General features: G+C 37.8%; 1 protein-coding gene across 7 annotated transcripts in view; it reads left to right on the forward strand.

Moving 5' to 3' along the window:
- The first annotated feature begins 259 nt into the window (after nt 1–259).
- The window catches only part of LOC121079430 (septin-2), a 39,200-nt gene continuing 17,771 nt past the window's right edge, over nt 260–21,688 (forward strand). The window contains exons 1-8 of one of the 7 annotated variants that reach the window (XM_040576660.1): nt 260–750; nt 7,358–7,409; nt 8,578–8,677; nt 10,199–10,285; nt 10,900–11,023; nt 15,605–15,739; nt 16,197–16,314; nt 21,250–21,351. In XM_040576660.1, coding sequence (XP_040432594.1) covers nt 7,383–7,409; nt 8,578–8,677; nt 10,199–10,285; nt 10,900–11,023; nt 15,605–15,739; nt 16,197–16,314; nt 21,250–21,351 — 693 coding nt within the window. In that variant the 5' untranslated portion in view covers nt 260–750; nt 7,358–7,382. Of the gene's footprint in view, nt 944–1,033; nt 1,138–7,357; nt 7,410–8,577; nt 8,678–10,198; nt 10,286–10,899; nt 11,024–15,604; nt 15,740–16,196; nt 16,315–21,249; nt 21,352–21,688 lie in introns of those variants that run through there. The other 6 variants (XM_040576659.1, XM_040576663.1, XM_040576664.1 and 3 more) reach the window with 6 other exon arrangements.

Here is a 21,688-nt window from a genome sequence, read left to right on the forward strand (position 1 = left end):
AAGGGGATATTTTAAGCAAAATGGGCTCTGTGTTTCACTCTTTGACTCATATGTAGCTCCAGAGTGAGGCAGTTTTGAAGACAGAAGCCAAAACGTTATATTTGCACGATGTGAAGTTAGTGTCGTGAGACAGACTTGTACAATTTCAGTCGTTACTGCTCTTACACGGGCTATCATCTCCTGTGACTTGAGCGCAGCGACCTCTGAGAGGAGTAACGCTGGCAGTGTGGCTCTGAGATGAGCGTTTGTTTGTTCCTCTGGGAAGCCAGCGGGGTTAGGAGCTGCTCCTGTTGGAGCGGCCCTCTTATGGATCAGGGCGAGGGCGGAGGCAGCACCCACTACCGCTCATCAGTGTCTCAGAGCAGAGTCCCCAGAAGACCCTCGGGTGCCGCAGCCCAACGGCGCTGCTGTGCGCTACGGGAACGGGCAGGGCGGCGCAGCCCCGGGTGCTGGGGGAGAAGGACCGGGGGTTGCCAGGGAGAGCTCTGGGAAACGGGGGTCTATTAGGCTCCATGCTGATATTTTTAATTTTATTTTTAACTATTAACCAATAATTAATTGAGGGCGGGAGGGCAGCCCGAGCACGGGACAGCCGCTACCAGCCCGGGGAGCCCGCTGAGGGCGCGGACAGCTGCCTGCAGGAGCGCGGCCCGTCAGGCAGGGAGACGCTCTAGCCCGCCTCTCGCTCGTCCCGCAGGCGCGCCTCGCCGCCACCCCGGGAGGGGCGCGGACCATAGAGCGGCGCGGGAGGTAGGCAGGCGCTCTGCCGCGGGGGCCTGTGGGATGCTGGAGGACCGCGCGGGTGGAGGTGGCGGATCGCGGCCTGGCAGCCCGGCACCGGCGGAGGTGAGCGGCGGGGGCCGGGGGGCGCCTCCGCTCCGGTGCCTGCTCCTGCGGCCCCGCGGCGGACGACGGAGCGGCCGGACCCGGCCTGCAGCCGCCGGTAGGGCGGGGGGGAGGCCCCAGGCCGGCCCCGGGGCCCGGCCGCGCACGGTCCGGGCAGAGCCGGCCTGCCTCGGGGGGGCCGGGCCCGGCCCAGCGCCCTCAGCGCCGTGCTGGGGCACAGCGCAGGCTGCGCGGGGCCCCCTGAGCCTGCCCCGGCAGCTGGGCACGGTGCTTCGTGTGCTGTCGGTCTGGGTTAGTGGCGGCGTGAGGAGAGGGACGGCGGGGTGCTGGGGGCCTCGCTGGGAAGTGACCTACAGTGCTGGCTTATCGCTGTTTCTTGTGCATTGCCAAAAAGGAAAGAGTTCTTTTTTTTTTTTTTTTTTTTTTTGTGTTAAAAGCAAAAGTGTAGGAATGAATATCTGTGCACAATTATAGTTAAGCTTTGTGGGTGTGAAGCAGAGCTGCCTATGTCCTGCCGAGTGATCATGGCTAATACATTTAGTTTGTTCGCATAGAAAGCCTTCTGGCTTACAGGACTGTGTTACGGTATTCTCCTCTGATACACTAACGCTGGGGAAGCAATGTCAAAAGATGCTTGTGTAGGAAGCACGCAATTGCTAAAACCAATCATTAATGTGAGCAGTATCACTGTCTCCTTGGTGCTTCTTAAGGGACCGAATTAATTGAAATAACAATAAGAAAGTGAATTGTCAAGAGTAATATGTTAACATTGAAGTGGACCCCTAAATAAAATATTTGCAGCTCTAGATTCATGTGTTGCTTTTCTTTAAGACCAGAGCTATTGCAATGTTCTTTCCTTCTACTTGCTTAATCCTTGCCTCAGTTTGCTGGGGGTATGCATGCTGTGAAGTCACAGCAGTGTACCAGACTGCATTTTCAATGTGAAAGATGCTACACTGCTTGTTTTAACATCAAGGGGACTTCTAAAGACATAGAAATGTTACTAGTTTTGCTGAACAGTGCTGCATTCCTAATAACAAAGGTAACAGTATTGTGTGTCATTGATTCAAACATTATCAAAAATAAGTCTGTAGAACTTCTGAACACTGAATCTGAATTGACAGACAAAGCAGTGACATACACTTGAGTTGGTCTACCTGCAAGTGCTACAGTTGGGTTTTTGGTTGTTTATCCATATGCTGTTACATTCTGGACTGGGTGGTTGGTGAAGTGATACAGTCATTTTCCTGAGTAAGGGCAGAGCAGAATGTAATTAAGTTGTGGCTGTGTAAAAGAGGATTGATTCCCTGGGTAGCAACTGTTTCGAATGAGGAAAATGGCATTGTCTAGGGTTGTTGGCAGAGAGGGAGTGAGCACTTCTCATTCCAGCTTCTGAGAGGGGGTTTTCAGTCACAGAGGTGAGGATGTGCTGCAAAGTGTGGTGGAACTGCTGCACCACAGTTGTTTGATAGAATTGGGTGATTCATGCAAGATTGGTAACATAAGCAACAAAAAAGTTAACTGCTTTGTATTTGAATACCCCTGTTTCCAGTTTAGAATACAGTGAGAAAATTTTTAACTTTTGTGTAACTTTTGTTTCTATGTAAGACACTTGGAGAAGTTTGAGATCCTTTATTTATTTTAAATGTGCCTCAGTACTTGGCTGTGCCATTTCTTTTGTGGGCTTTTGTGATAAGAGAGAAACCAGCAAGTGATATTTTATTGAGATATTCTTGTTTTTCCTCTGTCTGCTTTAAGTCTGAAAATGTGGCTTCAGAAGGCTGGTATTGTTGAAGCTGTTTTCAGCACTCAGAAACCTGCTGAAGTTGTTACTGCTTTCTGTGGTTCAGCATTAGGTTATTTTATACTCTCTTTTAAAAGAGAATCAAAGTTATATAATCTCAGATGAAAAGCAAGTTGACTCATTAGATGAATCAGAAAGGCTGTTCTGATTGTGGAGATGGTTAAGGTCACTGCAGAGCGATTACTTTCAAATGTTGTTAAATGTCCTTATATGGAAGCACTCCTTGTACGGTTTTCATAGCATTTTCTTTGTGCTCCCTACTGTTAAGAAACTCCCAGACTGCCTGTTCCTAAGAGTTTACTTCTTGCATCCTGACAGGAACAAAGGAAATGACCCATTTTCCTTCCCTTTTCTTTCTCTCTCGCTGGAATATATTTTCCTAGCAGAAGATGGTAGGAAGGCATGACATGGGCCTCTGTACTTGTAGGGAGGCAACTGCAGCTGGACTTGGTGGTCAGCTGCTTGCCCTTACTGTTGAACAGCACAGCATTTAGGATAAGAACCCATTGATCTCCAAACTGAAATGTCACTGTGATACCTGTTGTTTAAAATGTTAAATGTTAAAATGTTGTTTAAAAATTGAATTTGTTAAACATTCCTATACTCCAGCTTGGCTGTCCTTTTTTTTTTCTGCTAGAGCAAAATGGGACCTACAAGTACTTACAAATAAAGTTTCACTGCTGATGAATTTGTTAATAAAATTTATCTTATCTTTGCATTTCTTTTTGAAATACTTTGTATGCGTTGCTTTGTTCTTCTTGTAACAGTTGGGATAGTCCTTTGAAAATCTAAAGAAAGGAGAACAGCGGTGACTTGTTTTCCCTTAATTGTTATTTTTTAGTTATGGAGAATTGATGGAATATCAACCATCACAATTTATCAGATGTGCAACTATCTGGATTGTTGTCAGACACTCAACTTCCCATGTTATTTTAATGCTTGACTGAACTGTGTGCAGACAGACTTCAGCAGTCATTGATGCATTGTGCAGTCTGATCCATTAGAACGTGTACAGGTATTTCAAGCTGCAAGAAGATGTAACATACAATGTTTAATGGCTAATTCTAAGATTGGGATTTGTAATGATACAATAAGGCTTCAGAAAGACAGCTCATGGTTTTCCAGGGAAGTTGCTTGATTGAATAATTTTCTAGAAAACCTCATGAGGGCAGTATTATGAATTAGAAAATACGTTGAGGCTGAAGGATTGAGGAGTCGTTTGAACCTCAGTGCCTCATTTAAGCATTGTGGAACAGCTTTTTAAATTTTTTTTATTTTTCCAAGAATGATAGGTACTTATGACAGTTGAATTTTTGTTCAGCTTGAACTATCCTAGCCCTTTGGATAGAAAAAAATATGCCTAGAAAGGCAGAAAGAATAAGAGGATAAGGAAAGACTTTTTTGAAGCTAATTCTCTGATTACAGAGAGAGCATTTCACTTTTAGTTTTGTTGATGTTCAGTGCAAGCATTAATCACAAGGAAATAGACCTTCTAACCTAATTTACTGATCAGGAAAAGTGTCCGGTGCAATAGATTACGATCTCCCAGAAGACTCTGGAGGTTCATAACATGACACAAATTCATTCCAAATCCTTTGTTGATAAAAGCAGCAGCACGCAGGTGTCACGTTGCATTTGTAGGATAGAACCTAAACTGAAAATTGCTCCAATTGTCTTAAACTAATAAGTACATCATCTTTACTTTAAGCTATCTTTAATAATAGAACCATATAAAAGAGGATGTGAAAACCTTTGAAGGGAACTTGTTAATTCCTAGTTTTACAGATTTTTTTTTATTCAAGTTATTTTATAGGTATTTAAAAAACACCTGTAAATTTAATTTCCAGAAGTCCTGTATGTTCATCAAACTGCAGTATCTTAAAATTAGGAGTTGATGAAAGATGATTGTAAATGCCTTCTCGTTTTGTACTTCAAATGATTACAGAGTGCCTTATGAAAGATTACATAGATACAATGAAGAATAGAAATTCTATTTGCAGCTGTTGGCCAGAGTGATGCGAGGTGAATGTAGCTTGTCCGGTGGGATCTGGGAAAGGGCAGTGCCTCGGTAATACAGGTGCCTGGGGCAGTTTTAAGATTAAATCATTCTTGTAGGTGACTGAGTTTATGTTATAACTATTTATTCCATTAATAATATTTATGCAAGTAAGGGCAATAGCTCATTTCATTGCTTAGGCTGTTATGTTAGGCCTATGGTTGGTAGTTTGTGGGAAAATTGATCATTTGGGAAAGCAAAGGTTCATGTGGGTTCAATTTTCAAGTATATTTATTACCTGACTTCTCTGTTTTGACTACTTCCCAAAGTGCCGGTTGCAGGAAGGCTACTTTATGATGTTGATAATTGGTTTCGAAAAGGCAAACTGAGTCCATCAACTCATTGGTCTTTCCCTTACTACATAATTAGGCCACGTTTGTAAAAGTGGTGCAGTTTATTAGTGATACGAGGGAGCCTCAGATGGCTTTCAGTCATATTTTTCAAAGGTTAAGAAAATGTATTTAAGTCTTCTAAGATTGAAGGAAAACAGGCAGCTGGCGAGGGGTGGAAGGGAGGAGACTGAGGCCCCCGTACCCAGGGGTAAGCAGCAGCTACAAGTGCCAAAGCTGGCATTGGAAGGAGCAGCTTTGTTCAGAGCTCATGTAGTACTAGATAGGGGGTGGTTCAACCACAAGGCACAAAGCCCACAGGAAACAGGCTTTGTAAGTTGTTTGTGGAATGATTTCTTGTACATCTAGCATTTTGGGAGATGACAGATGAATTTTGAAGCCAGGTGTTTCAAATGCAGTTGTCAATTTTGACTCTTTCTAATCATGTATCTTGGGTTAATGCTGCAATGGATTTGACTATACTGTCAGTTTAAAACTGAAGTTGTCAGAGAATTTGCCATACATATCTAAATCTGAGTTGCTCCCCTCCTTCCTTTTACCATCGGCAGCTGCCCTGGGTGGCTCCTCTGCTTCCATTGCTGTGAGCAAACCGGCCAGGTCTGCCCATGTCAGCACTCAGTGATAACTTGGAAACTTCTCTGAGCCTTTTGAATTATGTTACTGATTTTTTGGACAGAGGCGACAACAGTGGATTCCAAATGTGGAAACAAAACTTGGACAAAGCAATGAGTTGTATCTGTCAGTGAAGCTGTGACTGCATTTAGGGATCTGCATCACAGGTTGGCCGCAGGCCTGCATGAGCCTTTACGTCATGGTTAAAGAAAAATAAACTGTTTTTTCAAAGCTATTCTTAAGGGGTGTTTGAGGCTGTTTTGAGGAACGCCTGATTAGAGGTAGTCAGAAGGTGATTAGGATCAAGACCTCCTGTTTTCCCAGTGGTGGATGTCTTAGGCTTTCATTAGCAAACAAATGAACTGGGAATATGGAGAAAGTAGTTGGAGGAGGAAAAAAAATTTCCTTGCTTATATGGTGGTAGGTGTCTACACAGCTGGCAAGATTTGAAATGCCTGCTTCAGGGCGAATTAAATGTGTGCGAGCTGAAGACATGCTTTCTTTAAAACTCCAAGTAGCAATTTTGCTAACTTTGACTCTTCCTTTAGTCCAAAGCTTGGTATTTCTGTACGAGGGTTTGACTGTCAAGCGGCTGTTGTCAGAACCTGTACCATATCCTGCTAGAATGACTGCTGCTGCCCAACAGGAAAGCATTTATGTCTGAACACACAGGTGCCTGCATAGGTCACTTCCCTGCTTTCCAGGCCAAGAGCTGTGTTGTCAACAAACCAAGCTGTGAAGTGCTCCTTCCACTTCTTCATTTCCTGTCAGTGTTCTCTGGCTACCCTAAATAAAAGGGCCTCACTATTGCCGTGATAACTAATCTATAGCACAACTAACAGCCTCGGCCTCGAGTAAAAAAGATAAAGGCTTGCCAAAACCCAGCTTTTCTTGATGTCTGAAACTAAAGTACAAATACCTTTGGTGGCCCTTCAGGTCAGGGTGAATTTGCATGTCCAGTGTGGATTAGCCAAATGCCAGGGTTCTACAGTGTTTGGTTAAAGTTTAGAGAAATAAATTTGAAGTGACTGAAAGTAATGTTATAACCTTCACCTGGAAAGCCAATAGGTGTCCTGTTCTCTGGAGAATTTTTATATATGATTGCAGTTTTCAAATGTTACTTTTTGGACAACAGTTCCATTAAGCTATTTGTAAACCAAAGAAACTTTAAGGAAAAATATAATCCCTTTGTAGAAAGGGTCAAAATGAAAGGAAAAAGAGCCTTCTTGTGCTATTCTGCATAGAGGGTTGGGAGCAGAATATTTGAATTAAATTTTATTAGCTTCACCACAGTGAACTTACAAACAAACCAAACATCCATAGGATGAATGCATATTTAGCATTAGCTTTCAGTAGATGGTTTTCCTTTAAAGACAGGATGGATGAAAGATCTTTAAGGATACTGAATTTTAATATTTTGAGTTTTTGAGGAGACTTTTTGCTCTTAAAAAACAAGTATTTAAATGAAGTATTCTGTTTTTGATAATCCTGCATAGTTTCTTTAGTCTGAGTAGCTTCACAGAAGCAGTCATTTTGATTATGGCTTACTTACTCTGCAGCATATCTCTCACAGCATAACAATTCATTCTACTGAAATAAAATGCAGTAAATACGCAATAAATCAGTTTAAAATTAAAATAAAAGTAATCTTCAAGTCACCTAACCTGTACTCTGAATTTTATTTTCCAGTGTCTGAAACTTGGAGTGACGAAACATGTCTCAGTCAGGTGAAAAAGTAAAGGTAAAGAGATGACTGCATAGCCAAAATTCTGTGTTTTGAACCTATTCAACTTCTGAAAATACTTGTGGTTTTACTGAAGTGTTAAAACAGTAAATAGATGATACCTTAATGCTTCAGATCCATTTTGTAAAAATAACTACTTAATGAAAACCATGCTTATATGTGATTCTAGTAATATGCTTTTGGATATTTGCCATACATTCAGTACTTGCTTGCATATTTAAAATGATGCCTTTACCTCAAGAAATTTCATTTTACAATCCTTTATTTCTAGTATTTTTGCTCATCTGAGTGGGTTTTAAAAGGATTGCTAGAAAAAACTAATTGGCTTTTAAGTGACTTCCCCTCCACCCCCATTGGACGTATGGCATTGCATAAGAATTGTTTTCTTTGTAAGCTCATTTATGAAGAAACATTTGGTTACAGCTAGCTCGTATGTCCTTAAATCAAGTGGCTGCAGTTCTTTTTTAGGCTCATATTAGATATTCAGTCAATTTATAACAGATGGTGAAACAGACTGCCATTTTTATGGCTCAGATCTCTTATTTGATAAGTTTTTTCAGGCACATTTCTTTTTCCTGCTTTTGTGTTAGAAGTTAAGCATTACGAAGATAGGTGAACAGGTTAACAAGCAGAAGGTGGATGTGTGATTGTATCTTGGTTATCTCTGTGTTACTACGGTGTTCTTGTTTTTCTACACGAGTGTACGCATTATTTATTATAGGTGATAGTAGCAGCAGATAACAAATTTGAACAGACATTTTTTACCCTCTGGCTTAAAATGTTTGTGTCGTAGTTTTTTTGTTCCTTTGTTTATTTACAGCTTTAGATTATAGAAGTACGCTCTTGCAAATTTGTGTGTGTATTTATATTTTGCCTATATATATATATATATATTTACCCAAGGGGAGACTTCTGCTTATGGGTAGCCCAAGGTTCTTTATCAGATTTCTAACTCTGTCAGACTGCTTGGTAAATGGACCTGTTTTATGGTCTGCCTTGCTACAACAGCAAAAAATTGTTTTGTTTTCTGTTTTGCTATGTGCTCCATGTGCTCTGTGTGCTTTGCTCCTGTGCAATTTATGGTATAGGATCGTATGAACTCTCTTTCAACTTTTTTGAGGGGAAGAGGGTCTCATTTGTATTCAACTTCTCTTTGTCTTGTCAGTTTTCTGACGGAGCAGGCTATGTGGGATTTGCTAATCTGCCCAACCAGGTCCACAGGAAATCTGTGAAGAAGGGCTTTGAGTTCACACTGATGGTGGTTGGTAAGTCACTTGTTTAGATATTTTTTGACTGTTAAACAAGGAGAAAAAAAAAACACACATAGACAAGTATGTGTTCCTAAGTAGCAATTTGCTGGCATACAGAATTAAAAAGCTTCAAAGCTCTGTACTCTATCTAGTTAAATCTCTATTTGGTAATGTTAAAGGGAGTATTTGTAGTGATTAAAGAAGATGACTTTGAGCCAACAGGACATTCTTGTATTCTTGACTCATCATCAGATGTTAGGGATAGTTGCTTAGTCTTTATTTGACTTCCATTTCCACACTGAAGTCATGAATGCACATCATGAATGCCTTTCTCTTGACATGGTGATGCTGTTCTTGTGTTTTCTACTGTTCTATACTGACTCATTCTGATATCATAAATAAACATTTAATTTGTCTGTTCCGTGAGTGAGCACCTGTAGGAGGAGTCTTTGATGGAAGGACCTTTAGACACAAAGACGATTTAAGTGGTGTACTTGCATAGAATCTGTTTAGTGTTATACAAATGCAAAGGGAGTACAATATACTACCTTTCTTTTTGTAGTAGTAGTAACCTTGGAATTGCATGTTATTGAAAAATGAAAATGAGGAGAGATGCATAATGCTTCCTTCTTATTCTGCGTGCTCTGTTGTACTGTTTGGGATTACTTGGTGACAGAGCATTTAGCAATGTCTGTAAGATAAATAGGTAACTTGAGATGAGTGGAGTTTTTTTATTTAATGTAGTCTGATGTTAGTTACAGACAATTTCTCCATCTCTAAGATTTGGTTAGTAGAATCTAAAATAATACGGCCAATTGTTCTAAACGCTGATTCCTCTGATTCCTTGTGTTAGGAAAGATAAAGTAACTTTTTGAAATTCAGATTTAGTGATTACATTTACAGGTTTAACTTTACTACTTTGATGTAGGGCAAAAATTACATGACCTGAAATTATAGAATAATGGAACTTCTCAAGAGAATTTTGAGTGATTTTCTTATAATTTTTTTTTTGTTTCATATTTCATAGGATGTATTTAGCCTAACCTTGAGGGTGCAAAGCTCTACTGTTAATTTGGTATTACTTTATTTATTTGCCTTCCTAACAATGTTTCATCTTCAATTTCTAGGTTAGGAAAACCTTAAATATCACAGAAACTTCCAACAGAAAAGCTACAGGTCCTGATTTCTTAAGCTTAAACAAACAAACAAACAAAAAACAACCTTTATTTCCATGAAGTAAGCTAACTATCTCTAGATCTATGTGGTTAAAGTGCTGTATGACTTTTTCATTATGAAATCTATTACAGTAAGCTTAGCATTTTCATGTAGTATTTATAAAAACACTAAAAGCTTGTTTTTCCTGTGTTTTAAAAACTGCTTAGCTGAACCTTTGATGTCTTTATCTCAAAGCTAGGGTGGATCCTGATGAAAAAATTATTTTTCCTCTCTAATATGGGTTTGGGAAAGAGGAGGTACTTCAGAAAGGCTGGAGTAAAAGGTGTATATGCTTAATAACCTGAATTATTTTATTTACAGGTGAGTCTGGCTTGGGAAAATCCACTTTAATTAATAGTCTGTTCCTGACTGATCTTTATCCAGAACGTTATATTCCTGGAGCAGCAGGTAAATGTGGTTTTGCAGTTCCTCCAGCACATACGTCTAACCCTATGAAATTTCATGTTCTTCCAACTAGCACTACTTCATTCTGATGGTCTTCACCCACGAGACCCTTTCTTCACACTATCTTAATGTGTTTTAATTCTCCCAATTGCAGCCTTTTGAGATGTCACTTTCTCGTTTTAATTTCCTTTCAAAGACTCATTTTTTATTGTTTCTTCATCAATTTGTTTTGTTGCTCTTTCTTAATAAGAACACTTGTAGGTGTCAATGTACCTAAACATGGTTTTACTCTAATCCCTATTTCCTCTAATGTTTTTCACCTGTAATGTCTAAAAATCCCAATTAGAGGTGTAAATGCATTTTGACAAAGAAGCTAGCATGCTTCTCTGAGTATTTAATTTTGCATTTTATCATGAATAAATCTATTTTTGTGTTCTTTTTTTTTTTTTTTAACAAAGAAATGGTGTTAAATTTTGATTAACCTTTTTCTTTAAGATGTTTCTATGTTGCGTAGGTTACAATACAGGAATTGCATTTCCTTCTCTATTATTCTCTTCTGCAGGGCTTTCTGCAGCATTGATAGACATAATAACAATTAAATTGTTCCTTTATTTTAGAGAAAATAGAGAGAACAGTTCAAATCGAAGCTTCTACAGTAGAGATAGAGGAGCGAGGGGTAAAACTGCGTTTAACAGTGGTAGACACACCAGGATATGGAGATGCCATTAACAGCCAGGACTGGTATGTGTGTAAATACTGCTTTGCTCGGTAGTTTGTATCTTACACAAACACTTCTCTACTTTGTCTTTCCATCTGTACTTAAGTGATCCAAGGTGGTGGTCTTGGAGAACTGTGATGTACTGAAAGGAAGCAACAGGTTCATCATTCTTAACGTTAATGCAGTATTACCGTGAATTCATGTCTGAGTATCTCTATGGATTTCTTGCATTTAAGCACAATTTTCTAAGCACTCCTAGACACTCTGGATGTTCAACTTCATATTATAAGTGGCAAAATCATTAATTAGAGAGAGCTTTAAAACCAAATTTCTCTAACTTTTTTGTTGTTGTTGCATCAAATACAGATCTAGGAAAACCATTACTTAATAAAACTTCCTGTTTTAATTTTCTACCCACCTTTTTTTAAAAAAGGTTTTGTTAACGTTCCCTAGGCTATATAGGATTTTCCCTTCAAAATTGATGATTTTCCTACAGTAAGGTTCTCTGTGACAGCTGCAGTTAACTCTTTGTCTCCATAGCCTCTCTGGTTGGACAGAATTCTGCTGGAGAGAAACTTTTTCTTTGTCTTTTACTTCCTGTGTAAGGAAGATAAGTACTTTTCCCTCTTCTTTGTGTTGTACTTCTAGCAATTTAGGTAGAACTTAATTTTATTTATGATGCAGTTACTACTTATCTCTCTCTGGCCTAAATATCGCTGATGGTCTTTAATGGCTGAACTAAATGTGTGCAGATGCATTGGACAACGTACACAATTGCTTTAGTATAATGATCATGAAGAGAGAAAATGGCAAAAAAGCAATGAAGGAACCAGGCAGTTTGTAACATATGTTAGAATTAATAAGTTTGTTCACAACTCTAAGTTCCAAATCACCATACACTTTTTAAGAGAAGACTGATTTTGTTGTAAATTTGTTTCAAATAAAATGAAATGTATTAATACGCTTACTGGGAAGCCTGAATTATTCTAGTGCAACTAGAAGCTAAGATTTGAATTGCCATGTATTTGTCTTTGAGGAAGTAATAATAATAATTATTTTGCATAGCCTTTTATTTTTGTTGACGTTTATTTTGGTGGTTGGAATACTAAGGCAAATGGTGTTACTATGTATAGAAAGGGAGTGTTAAGTTAACAGTGTTATGATAAGAGTTTTTCAATTTAAGTTAAGGACTGGAAAGGGGGCATGTAGGTGATTATGAAACATTTCATTAGCATTGTAGATTTTTTTTTTAGCCTTTTTTTGACAGCATACTGCAGTAGCCAGAGCAGAGTGAATAATACGTTTATCAGACATGATTTTTCATTTCTTTCTATGGCATACAGTAGAAACACAGCAAAAATTAAGGAAATAAATTTATTTAATGGTATTTGCATTAGTGTGAAATATATTAAATCACAGTTCGAGAGTGAAGCTGTAGCGGGTTCTTTATTTTTCTTCCACTTTTCCAATGTTATTAAGTTAAAAATAATGAAACTTTTAGAGTAACAGTAAGACATCTTTCTGGACTGTAGTGTGGTCTTACTTCTTTTGTGCACTGTCGACTAGAGCTTCCTTCCGCTGGAGCTAAGAGCTTAGCAGCCCATGCATTGTGTTACATAGAGCTCTTCCTGTTGATTGTGTTCTAATGCCCTTTGTTTATTCTGGTAAGATGTTTCTTAGAAACGTGCGTGTTCAGAGTTTTTCTTTTTGGAGGCTTGCTAAGTAGAAGTCATTCCATGATGATTCAGACCCAGTAGAACAACTTGGTGTTTTATGCTTATTTTCTGTAACAATTCTTAATCATCAAAATACATTACGGGAACAAGCATTACTTATGGAATGCAAAATAGAAATATGCAGTTAATTTTGGATTTCTCTCTCTAGTCCCATATTCTTGTGTAACGTATAGAGACTTTAACTGGGCTGTGGTGCATGTCATTTTGACAAACTCCGTTCTTTACAGCATGTCAGAGGAACTTGGATGGATAGACTCTTTGTTTCAAACTATAATCAAGACTAACCCTATGCAACTACCTTCTTTAAGAGGAAGCAGCAGGCTTGTGTTCTTGAACTTGTGTTTTTGTTTAGGAACATTTGCTGCGGTTGTTAACCAGTAGATGGTGCTGATCCCAGTTCAAATTTCTTAAAACTTTTTTTTTGAAAGCTGCAATTTATGCAGACTACCCATTTATTAGGGTGATGAATTTTCCTGAGGTTATTTTTTGAACTGGCAAATCAAACTGGCACAATACCTCTAGGAGGCAGCAATAAACTAACACAGCTTCAAAATATTTTTCTTCTGAGTAAGTTTCCTATCAGGGTTTGACTTTCAAGGGTGGGAGCTGTAGGTCAGTTTTTATGTGCTCTTCATCACAGAAGAAATGCTGGTAATGGTTGGGAGATTATTGGATGGGTGGCCTAGATTGGAACCATAGCAGTACTGGAATGGGGAATGAGTTACTACTGAATGTGTTATACCAAATCCATAAAATAGGCTTAAAAAAGTGTCTGGAGAATAGCAAAATTCTTAATGGTGGGAGGATTGAAGCATAGAATTGATATTCCATGTACTTTGGGATCATAAGAGAAATATGTTCTTGAAGTAATGTCTTTCATCAGACTGGAGAGAAATGATTTAAGGTGGGGAGGGAGAAGCTTCATGCACAGATTTGGGATTAAATCTGCCATCAAAATGATGGCTGACAAAAAAAAAATAAATCTGCAGATCAACTTATTAGATATTGGTGATGATATGCCTTGTTTTGTCTTTGTTGCAGCATCCCAGGTCATTTCTGATGCTGCTTTCTGGCTGCTGCTAACTATTTATTTATCTTTTGTCTTTTTTACTGGCTTATGTTAAGTTGTATTTTGTGGGTTTTGGCAGCTTGGTAATATTGTTCATTTTCCCCCAATGGGCTTCTTAAATGCAACGGTTACGTTGTTTGCTGTTATAATACAGGATGTGCTATCTCTGAAGTAATGATAGCACAGTGGTATAAGCCAGGTGTTTCCCGGAAGTCAGGAGGTACAGGACACTGACACCATATTTATAGGGAAAATTATAGCTGTTAGAACTAGAAAACTGCACGTAAACTGATTACATTGCCAGAGAAATGTGTGATAGTTGCTTTCCCATTGTTTGTGCTTGGTTTCTGTCCTAATATTTGTATGTCTTCAGTCTTGTTACCTTTCGCCAGCTAAAAGGATTGTATCTAAAGATCAACAGGAACATAAAACACGTTGTCCTTTTCCAACACACACAAATATTAAGATGCTAGTTCTTAAAGGCTTGAGTAGCACAAAGGTCAAAAAACAATTCCACATTTTGCTGTGTTGTCTTCTTCTGTGGCATGAATTAAAACGGTGCAAATTTTGCAAAGATACAAATGTGTGTGGGTGTAAATCCATAGTAGAATAAATATATATATTCCTCCCAGATCCAAAAGCTTACTCAGATTTGGAAAATCGAATTCCCTTCAGGATCTCTTCCATCATTTCTAGTAGTTTATTTCATTATATTCAGTAGTGCCACACACCCCAGGGTCGAAATTCTCTGCCTGTCACAGTAATTGCCAACATTGTGTGTTTGTTTTCCTGATTAATAATTCTTTCTATGCTCTCTTGTTTGTTTACTTCTTAAATTTCTCGACTCAAATTTACAATTTCCCAACAACACTAATATTATTTTTCAACGTAAGCTTTCTGCTCACTTCCCCCCGCCCCCCCCAAGTAGTTTAAGATATGCTCATGACACACAGTTATCTGCCTAATCTTATCTGCATCACTGTGTTCATTTTCCTTCCCCTGCAGTACTTAATATAAAGTGTCCTTTTGTATTAATGTTGTTTGCAGGTGTCTACATGCTCTGGAATATCTTAAAACAAGCCTCTTAGTACTGCATCATGTCTTATTTTCTGTCTCTAGTCACTGTTCTTTGTATCTGATTAATCTATATGATCAAATTTTGCGTTCCTTTACTTCTTTGCAGAGCATATTTTAATTTGCTTTGAACTAAGTAGGAATTACATTTCTTTGCCAACAGAAAAGGGTTCTGTTAGGTAATAAAAATAGCCTAGATCACGTGATACTTTGGTGCATGACTTTCAAATGTATTTGTGTTTAACTCAAATAGATTAGAATGTTAGAATTTTCATAAGTAACTATAGAAACCTAGCTCTAGGTCAGGGTTGTAAAGCAAGAGGATATCCAGGATATGTCATTTTTCAGCTGGTTTAAAAACAAATACTCACCACCTATCCCCAGAAAAAAGTAGACAGTTCTTTATTACTGTCTGCTGTCTCACCACTGAGTGCTTTTTTTCTGAGCTTGCACTTGAATTTTTTGTCCAGGTGGACTGAGTAACACCTGAAAGTAGCTTTAGGCATAAATAGACACTTGGTGGCTGATATGAAAATACCTTTTTGTATATCAAAATGCTTTTCCTCGGTTGTAGGTACAATAGTACAAAATTGAATTTTTGCAACAGCAAAGTTCTTAAAAGCATAATCATGCTCTCCTATCTGTTCTTATCTTTGCATAATTCATTTTTTGTTATTTTAGACCTGATTTAAGATGGTTCTTTTTTTTCCCCTTCCATACCACAGCTTCAAAACAATTATCCAGTACATTGACAATCAGTTTGAAAGATACCTTCATGATGAAAGTGGTCTAAACAGACGACACATTGTAGACAACAGAGTCCACTGCTGTTTTTACTTCATCTCTCCCTTTGGACATGGGTAAGAAAAAGCTCTTGTATTTTAGGGTGTTAATGTTCATAAGTCTTCATTACTTGAAATGAAAACTTAACTTTTATGTTAACTGAGTTACTTCCCACACTGTCAGTTAGCCAATGCAATTAAAATGGTCTTGGGGGATTAACACTCTCCTCTGCTTTGTCCCCTTTTTGGCATTTAATATTGTTTTGAAGCAGACAGTATTACATTGTTTATCGCCCAGAAATGTAAGAGCTTACAGTACAGTAAGAGCTTACTGAATTTATCTTATAGTGATAATATTAATTGCAATTCAACCAACCTAATAACCAAGTGCTCTGGTTTAATTTATTCTGGGCATACTATTTATGTAGATACTTTGAAATAAATCATTTCTAATATATTACTTGATTTTTATAAATCCAAAGCAAACAAACTCCACTGCAGTTTATTTTATTATTTTTTTTCCACTTGTTGGCAGGCTGAAACCATTAGATGTAGAATTCATGAAGGCTCTTCATGGAAAAGTTAACATTGTCCCTGTGATTGCCAAGGCTGACACACTGACACTGAAGGAGAGAGAGAGGCTGAAGAGAAGAGTAGGTCTAATACTTCATCGTGAAAACAATGTGACCCATACAATGTTAAAGCCAAGTATAAAGTAAATTCAGACTAAAGAGGGGTGAATGATACTGGCCAAGGAACTAATCTTCAAAAAGCATGGGGTGGGAAATCTTCTCTGAAGTTGGATGGACTTTACCAGTTACACGTGATAAGAATCTGGACATTCTTGGCTTTGTCTATCCTAGCAAGCAGAGTACCCCAGTAGGGAAGGCTTTTTGAATGAAACCATTTGTAGTGAGGACTTGAATCATTCTGGAATACATGTAGTGCAGATGTTGTTTCAGACTAGTCCTAATTTAGTCCAGCGGACTGCGTGCCCATTAGTGATGGGAGTGTGATAAGTATGTTTTAAGAGTATATCTTCAGATTTAATTTTATCCAAAAGAAACTTGGTTTGTGTGCTCTAACTATGCTGTATGGTTTATACTAAAACATGGTTAAGTTGGGGTGTCTGGAAATTTTCTTAGTAAGTGCACCCATGATACAAATGAGAACAGTAACACAGAGGTAGGCTGATTTACTGAGATACTTGGCTGATTTACTAGCAGGATGCTTTCTCTAGCTCCATTGTTATCAAAATGTGGGTGTTCTTGTGTGCATTTTTTCTAGTAGGCTATCTGTTCACATAAGGTGGATCAGTAAAATTTATTGATCGTGAGCATTTTTCAGGTTTTTTGACTAAAAAGCAGAGCAATCAGTTGTAAAGTGTAACAGACTTGAAACCTACAAAGCAAAATGATACCTTCTGAGTTTTTACATATTTAGTAACTTATGTCTTGGGTATAAAGATAATCATTACTTCTAAAATGCCATTTGCGTTTTGTATCAGATTATGCAAACTTTTTTTAATGGTAAGATTGCCTTAATCTTTTATATTATTTTTTAAAATGCATTTTTGTACTACCACTTTTTGATTCTGATGGGGGCCATGGCTAATATTTAGATTGTGATCCTCTGGCTTCCAGTAGTTCTTTAGAATGGTTGTTTGATCTTTATTCCAAGTGCTTTTGTATGGGGGTATTTTTCTGGTTTGTGTCTTGTTTGTTTTTATTTTGGTTTTGAGGAAGTACAGCTTTATTTTAACTGAGAAAATAGTATAGATAGATATCCTTACAAAAGAGCACACTAGCTGAACTGAATTCAGCCTAAATTTAGAGGGCTTTTCTTTTTGGAGAGGAGCAGTGCCACAGTGAAAGGTGTGACTATGGTTTGTGTAGACTTGTAAGCAACCATAATTTAGCAAAGTAAGGTACTTCTAGCGTTCCTGTTGTGTTTATATACAGCTTGGTGATGTAAGAAAACTTGCCTCCAAAATTAATATATACGCTGTCTTTGAGAGAATTTAAAATGGGGTCAGCTGTGGCTGTATGAACCTTGTCTGCAACATAAACAAACATTCACTGAAGGGGCAGAGGTGTTTATATGAACGCAACCAGCTTTATGATGAACTAGGTGGAGGGAAGGAAAACAAACAAACAAAAAACATTCATTGACTTAAAAAGGATCTCCAGGTCTTGCTGAAAGAAATTCTGCCCAGGCTCCTGAGCTTTTATTTCATTCTTCTACAAATGCTATGGGGAAATAACAGGTACTATGGGCAAATTGAAAGAACTCTATAGGGACGTCACTCATAGGGAAATAACAAAGCAGATGTGTGGCTGCTTATGCTGTCTTTCTCTTTTTTTCCTTTTTTTTTTTTTTCCTGTGGTTATACTGACTTGGTGAAAGATTTTCATCTGATATCAATACTGTTCATGGAGCTGCTGCTACTTATAAAATTGTATTTGATCTTTCAGCGGTGTACTTCAAGCTCAGTTTTCATAGGTACTGGTTTTCCGGTTCAGCATTTGGTAACAGAATGATATTGAAAGAGTTGAAGCAGGCATTTAAGTGGAACATTAAAGAAATATTTGACAATGTAGTTCACTGGGAATGCTGAATGTTCTGCTTTGTGTCAGTTCAAATGCCTAAAATAAGTTGATATAAAATGGCTTCTAGCTGCATTCATCTTTCACAAAAACAGTTCTTAGGTGAAATGAAGAGGAACTTAATCTTACTAGGTTTTGTTGCTTGCTGTAATTATCTTGAGTTTTTCTTATGTGCTCCTTTTATCTGCTGCTTGTTGGTCTCAGGGTCAAGCACAGTAGAGTGCACATGCTGTTAAACATTTGCTTCTGTGGGTTGTTAACACAGGGTTTTAGCTACAACATGTCAGTAGTGCAGGCAAATGCATTTCCTGATGTGAATTTGGAGTTGGTACAGTTTTGTAACTGAAGTTATATTGAGGGTTTTCAGTACTTGTTTATTGTGGAGTATGGAGGTGAATTACAATTTACAGCCTTTGATGAACAGGTTAATTTAAAAGCAGCCTCTCTTGAACATATTCTGTGCTAATCCGTGTCTAGTTCCTTCCAGTTTAAAGCAAAGTTACTTTTAGTTAACTAGTCTTTAAAACAGTCTCTGCTTACACCAAGTCACACTTATGCATGGGCTAACTCTAATGAAATCAACAGCACTTTCACTGTAGTCTGAGGGAGCGGTTAGGAAACAGGTAAACAACAGTCTTCGTTATTTTTGTTCTGCTGGTAAAGGTCATTCAACAAACTGAGTTTATACTAAGTCAAATGTATAATGTGGTTCCAAAGCTTTGAAAGTCTAGCTACTGTATATTGTTCTAACTCAAAGCGTCTCTGCTAACAGAATCTCTAATCAAGAATAAGAATCTAAATCCTGCTTTGCTGACGCAGCTTGAAGTCTTTTTTTTTTTTTTTTTTTTTTTTTTAAGATCTCTCTGCCATTTGGCCGTCAATCTAAAGTAAAATGTTTTTGTTTTGCTGCTTTGGACTAAGCAGCAAAATCAGTTTGTGGTGCTTGCAAAGGAAACCCAGCTTGGAGTAATTCCTGTTTGGTCTTTCTGGAATTCAAAGTTATTTTTTAAAACTCTTGAGTGGGAAGAAATGCAAGGGAGTTTCACAAGCTGTGCCATGCAAGGCTGCTAAGGAAACCTGCTCAAAAGAATGACTTCATGAGAGGGGAACTAATATTTTGACTTTTTTTTTAATTTCCCATGGGAAGGCTAATCTTTAAGAACACAGAATCCTCTGAGGCCAATAAAATTGAGATTTGAAGAAGCAAAATGCTGTTTCATTGTTAGGACGATAAAATACAGTTTGTTTTTATTGCATTTCTTTTTCCTTTCAGGAAAGCACTAGGTTTAACAGCTGTAATATATTATTCTAGCACCCCTTGTTGTTGGCTTTCCCGCTATTGTTTCACTTGCATTTTATCTTCAAGATCTCAGTCAGGTTAAATGTGCTTTCTTATTTTATGCAGATACTTAAAGGCATCGCACTGCAGCACTGCCCAACCTATTCCAGATCTGTGTTTTACTATTATTTGGTGACAATTTAGTTATCTTCCATTTTGCAAAGCAATAATAACACACATTGATTTAAATGTAATGGAGCTAACATAACTGTTAATTGCTTGTTGGCAGGACTTATTCCTAGTTCTCTTTTGTCTATTAAAAGTATTACTCTGTTTAGGTACGGGCTAATAATATTTTATTGTATGTGCGCATGTGTGATTGTGGGGGACGTTTATATACCTGCCAAGAAAGCATTGTCATGGAAATAGCTGTGGTTCATACATGGTCAATTCTAATCTAATGGTGTGAGGGATTGTTTTGTTTTCAACAGCTGTTTAATAACCAAGGTCTACTTGGACAGTTTTATTTATACTGTAGCTATCAGTTGCTATCACAGCAGAAGATCAAGGAACCCAACAATACTACGTGGAGGTTCATTAAGACCTCTCGTATTTGAAATCTAGCTTTAATTGTGTTATCAAGTTGGTGTGTGTTTTTTTTTTTTTTGCCCAAACTTCACCGCAGTAGAGAGTCCTGCATCCAGGTCATTTATAAAGACACAGAAGAGAACTGGCCCTATAATGGAGCCCTGGGGTACCCCACTAGTGACTGGCCACTAGCCTGATGTAACCCCATTTGCTATAACCCTTTAAGCCTAACACATCATCCAATTGTTCACCCATCTCATTGTGTACTTGTCTAGCTATATGCTGGACATTTTATCTAGAAGGATTCTGTGAGAAATGGTATCAAAAGCTTTGCTGAAATCCAAAAAGGATTTAAGATCTTTATCTCTATTCCAGAACAAAAATAGGCTAGTTAAGGTCATATGCAGACAAACATACGTTAGAAATGTCACAAAACATTTATTTAGTCAGTGAGTCTGTTTCCCTTTGAGTAGACAGGTAAGTTGTTCGTGTTTAGCCATTTCTGAATCTGTAGATTGTATCACAGATGGATTAGTGTAGTACAGAGGTAATCTCAGCAAATGCTTTGGCTTTTTAAATGCCTGTTAGTAAGCTGTTTCTAAAGAGAGAACCTCTATGTTAGCAAATCTCAGCGATGTTCTTAAGATGCGTTTTTTTGTAGTAGCAGAATAACATCTTTAAAATCCAAACATAGTGTGGGTTTCTGTGCTCATTTTATGAGTGTGATTATTTTCCCACTTAGTATTTGTTTCTTAAGTCTCAGAACATGTAGGTTGCTGGATGGGTGCTTTTATAACGTGAACTGTTCTTCTTAAGGTATTTATGGATTTGAGGTCTAAATCTGTCTGAATGAAGAAAAAATGAAAAATGGTATTTTTTCTTCATAGGCAGGATGAAATTAATGGAACGTAATATAGTCAAAGAATAAGTAATGGTAATTTCTGTTAATGGATTTTTAAATCATTTTCAAACTACTTAGAGCAGAAAAGCATGCTTTGAGACTTCTATACTTAACAGTCTAGTAGATCTATTGCATATATCTTTAACCTAATAATATCTTTTCAGTGAAATAAGATTTTATTATTTTCCTTCCTGTTTTTTTGTAAACTCCTCAGGTTTTGGATGAGATTTCTGAACATGGCATTAGAATTTACCAGCTCCCTGATGCAGATTCTGATGAAGATGAGGAATTTAAAGAGCAAACCAGAGTTTTAAAGGCAAGTATCACTATTGCTTAATTTATTATTTTGCTGCAGTAATTATGCAGGCCTACTGTGTGCTAAAAATATTTCATTCCTTTATAATATGTATAGAAAATTCAAGTTTTCTTTTCTGAACTATAATCCTATTTAGTCCATTTGCTTCGTCAGAGTTCTGAATGTAGTGTTATAACTTTTCTTTTTTAAATGTAAGCAACTGTTCACCAAGAACTGTGAGTTGCTGTCTGTTTTCTGACTCAAACCTTTTAACATGTAAGCAAAAAGAGAATGTGCAGTTACTATACTAATTAACAACTTTCCTCTTGTTAGAATACATAATAAGGGTTTTAATGAA

Source organism: Cygnus olor, chromosome 17 (assembly GCF_009769625.2).
Source record: "Cygnus olor isolate bCygOlo1 chromosome 17, bCygOlo1.pri.v2, whole genome shotgun sequence".
NCBI classification, from domain to species: Eukaryota; Metazoa; Chordata; class Aves; order Anseriformes; family Anatidae; genus Cygnus; species Cygnus olor.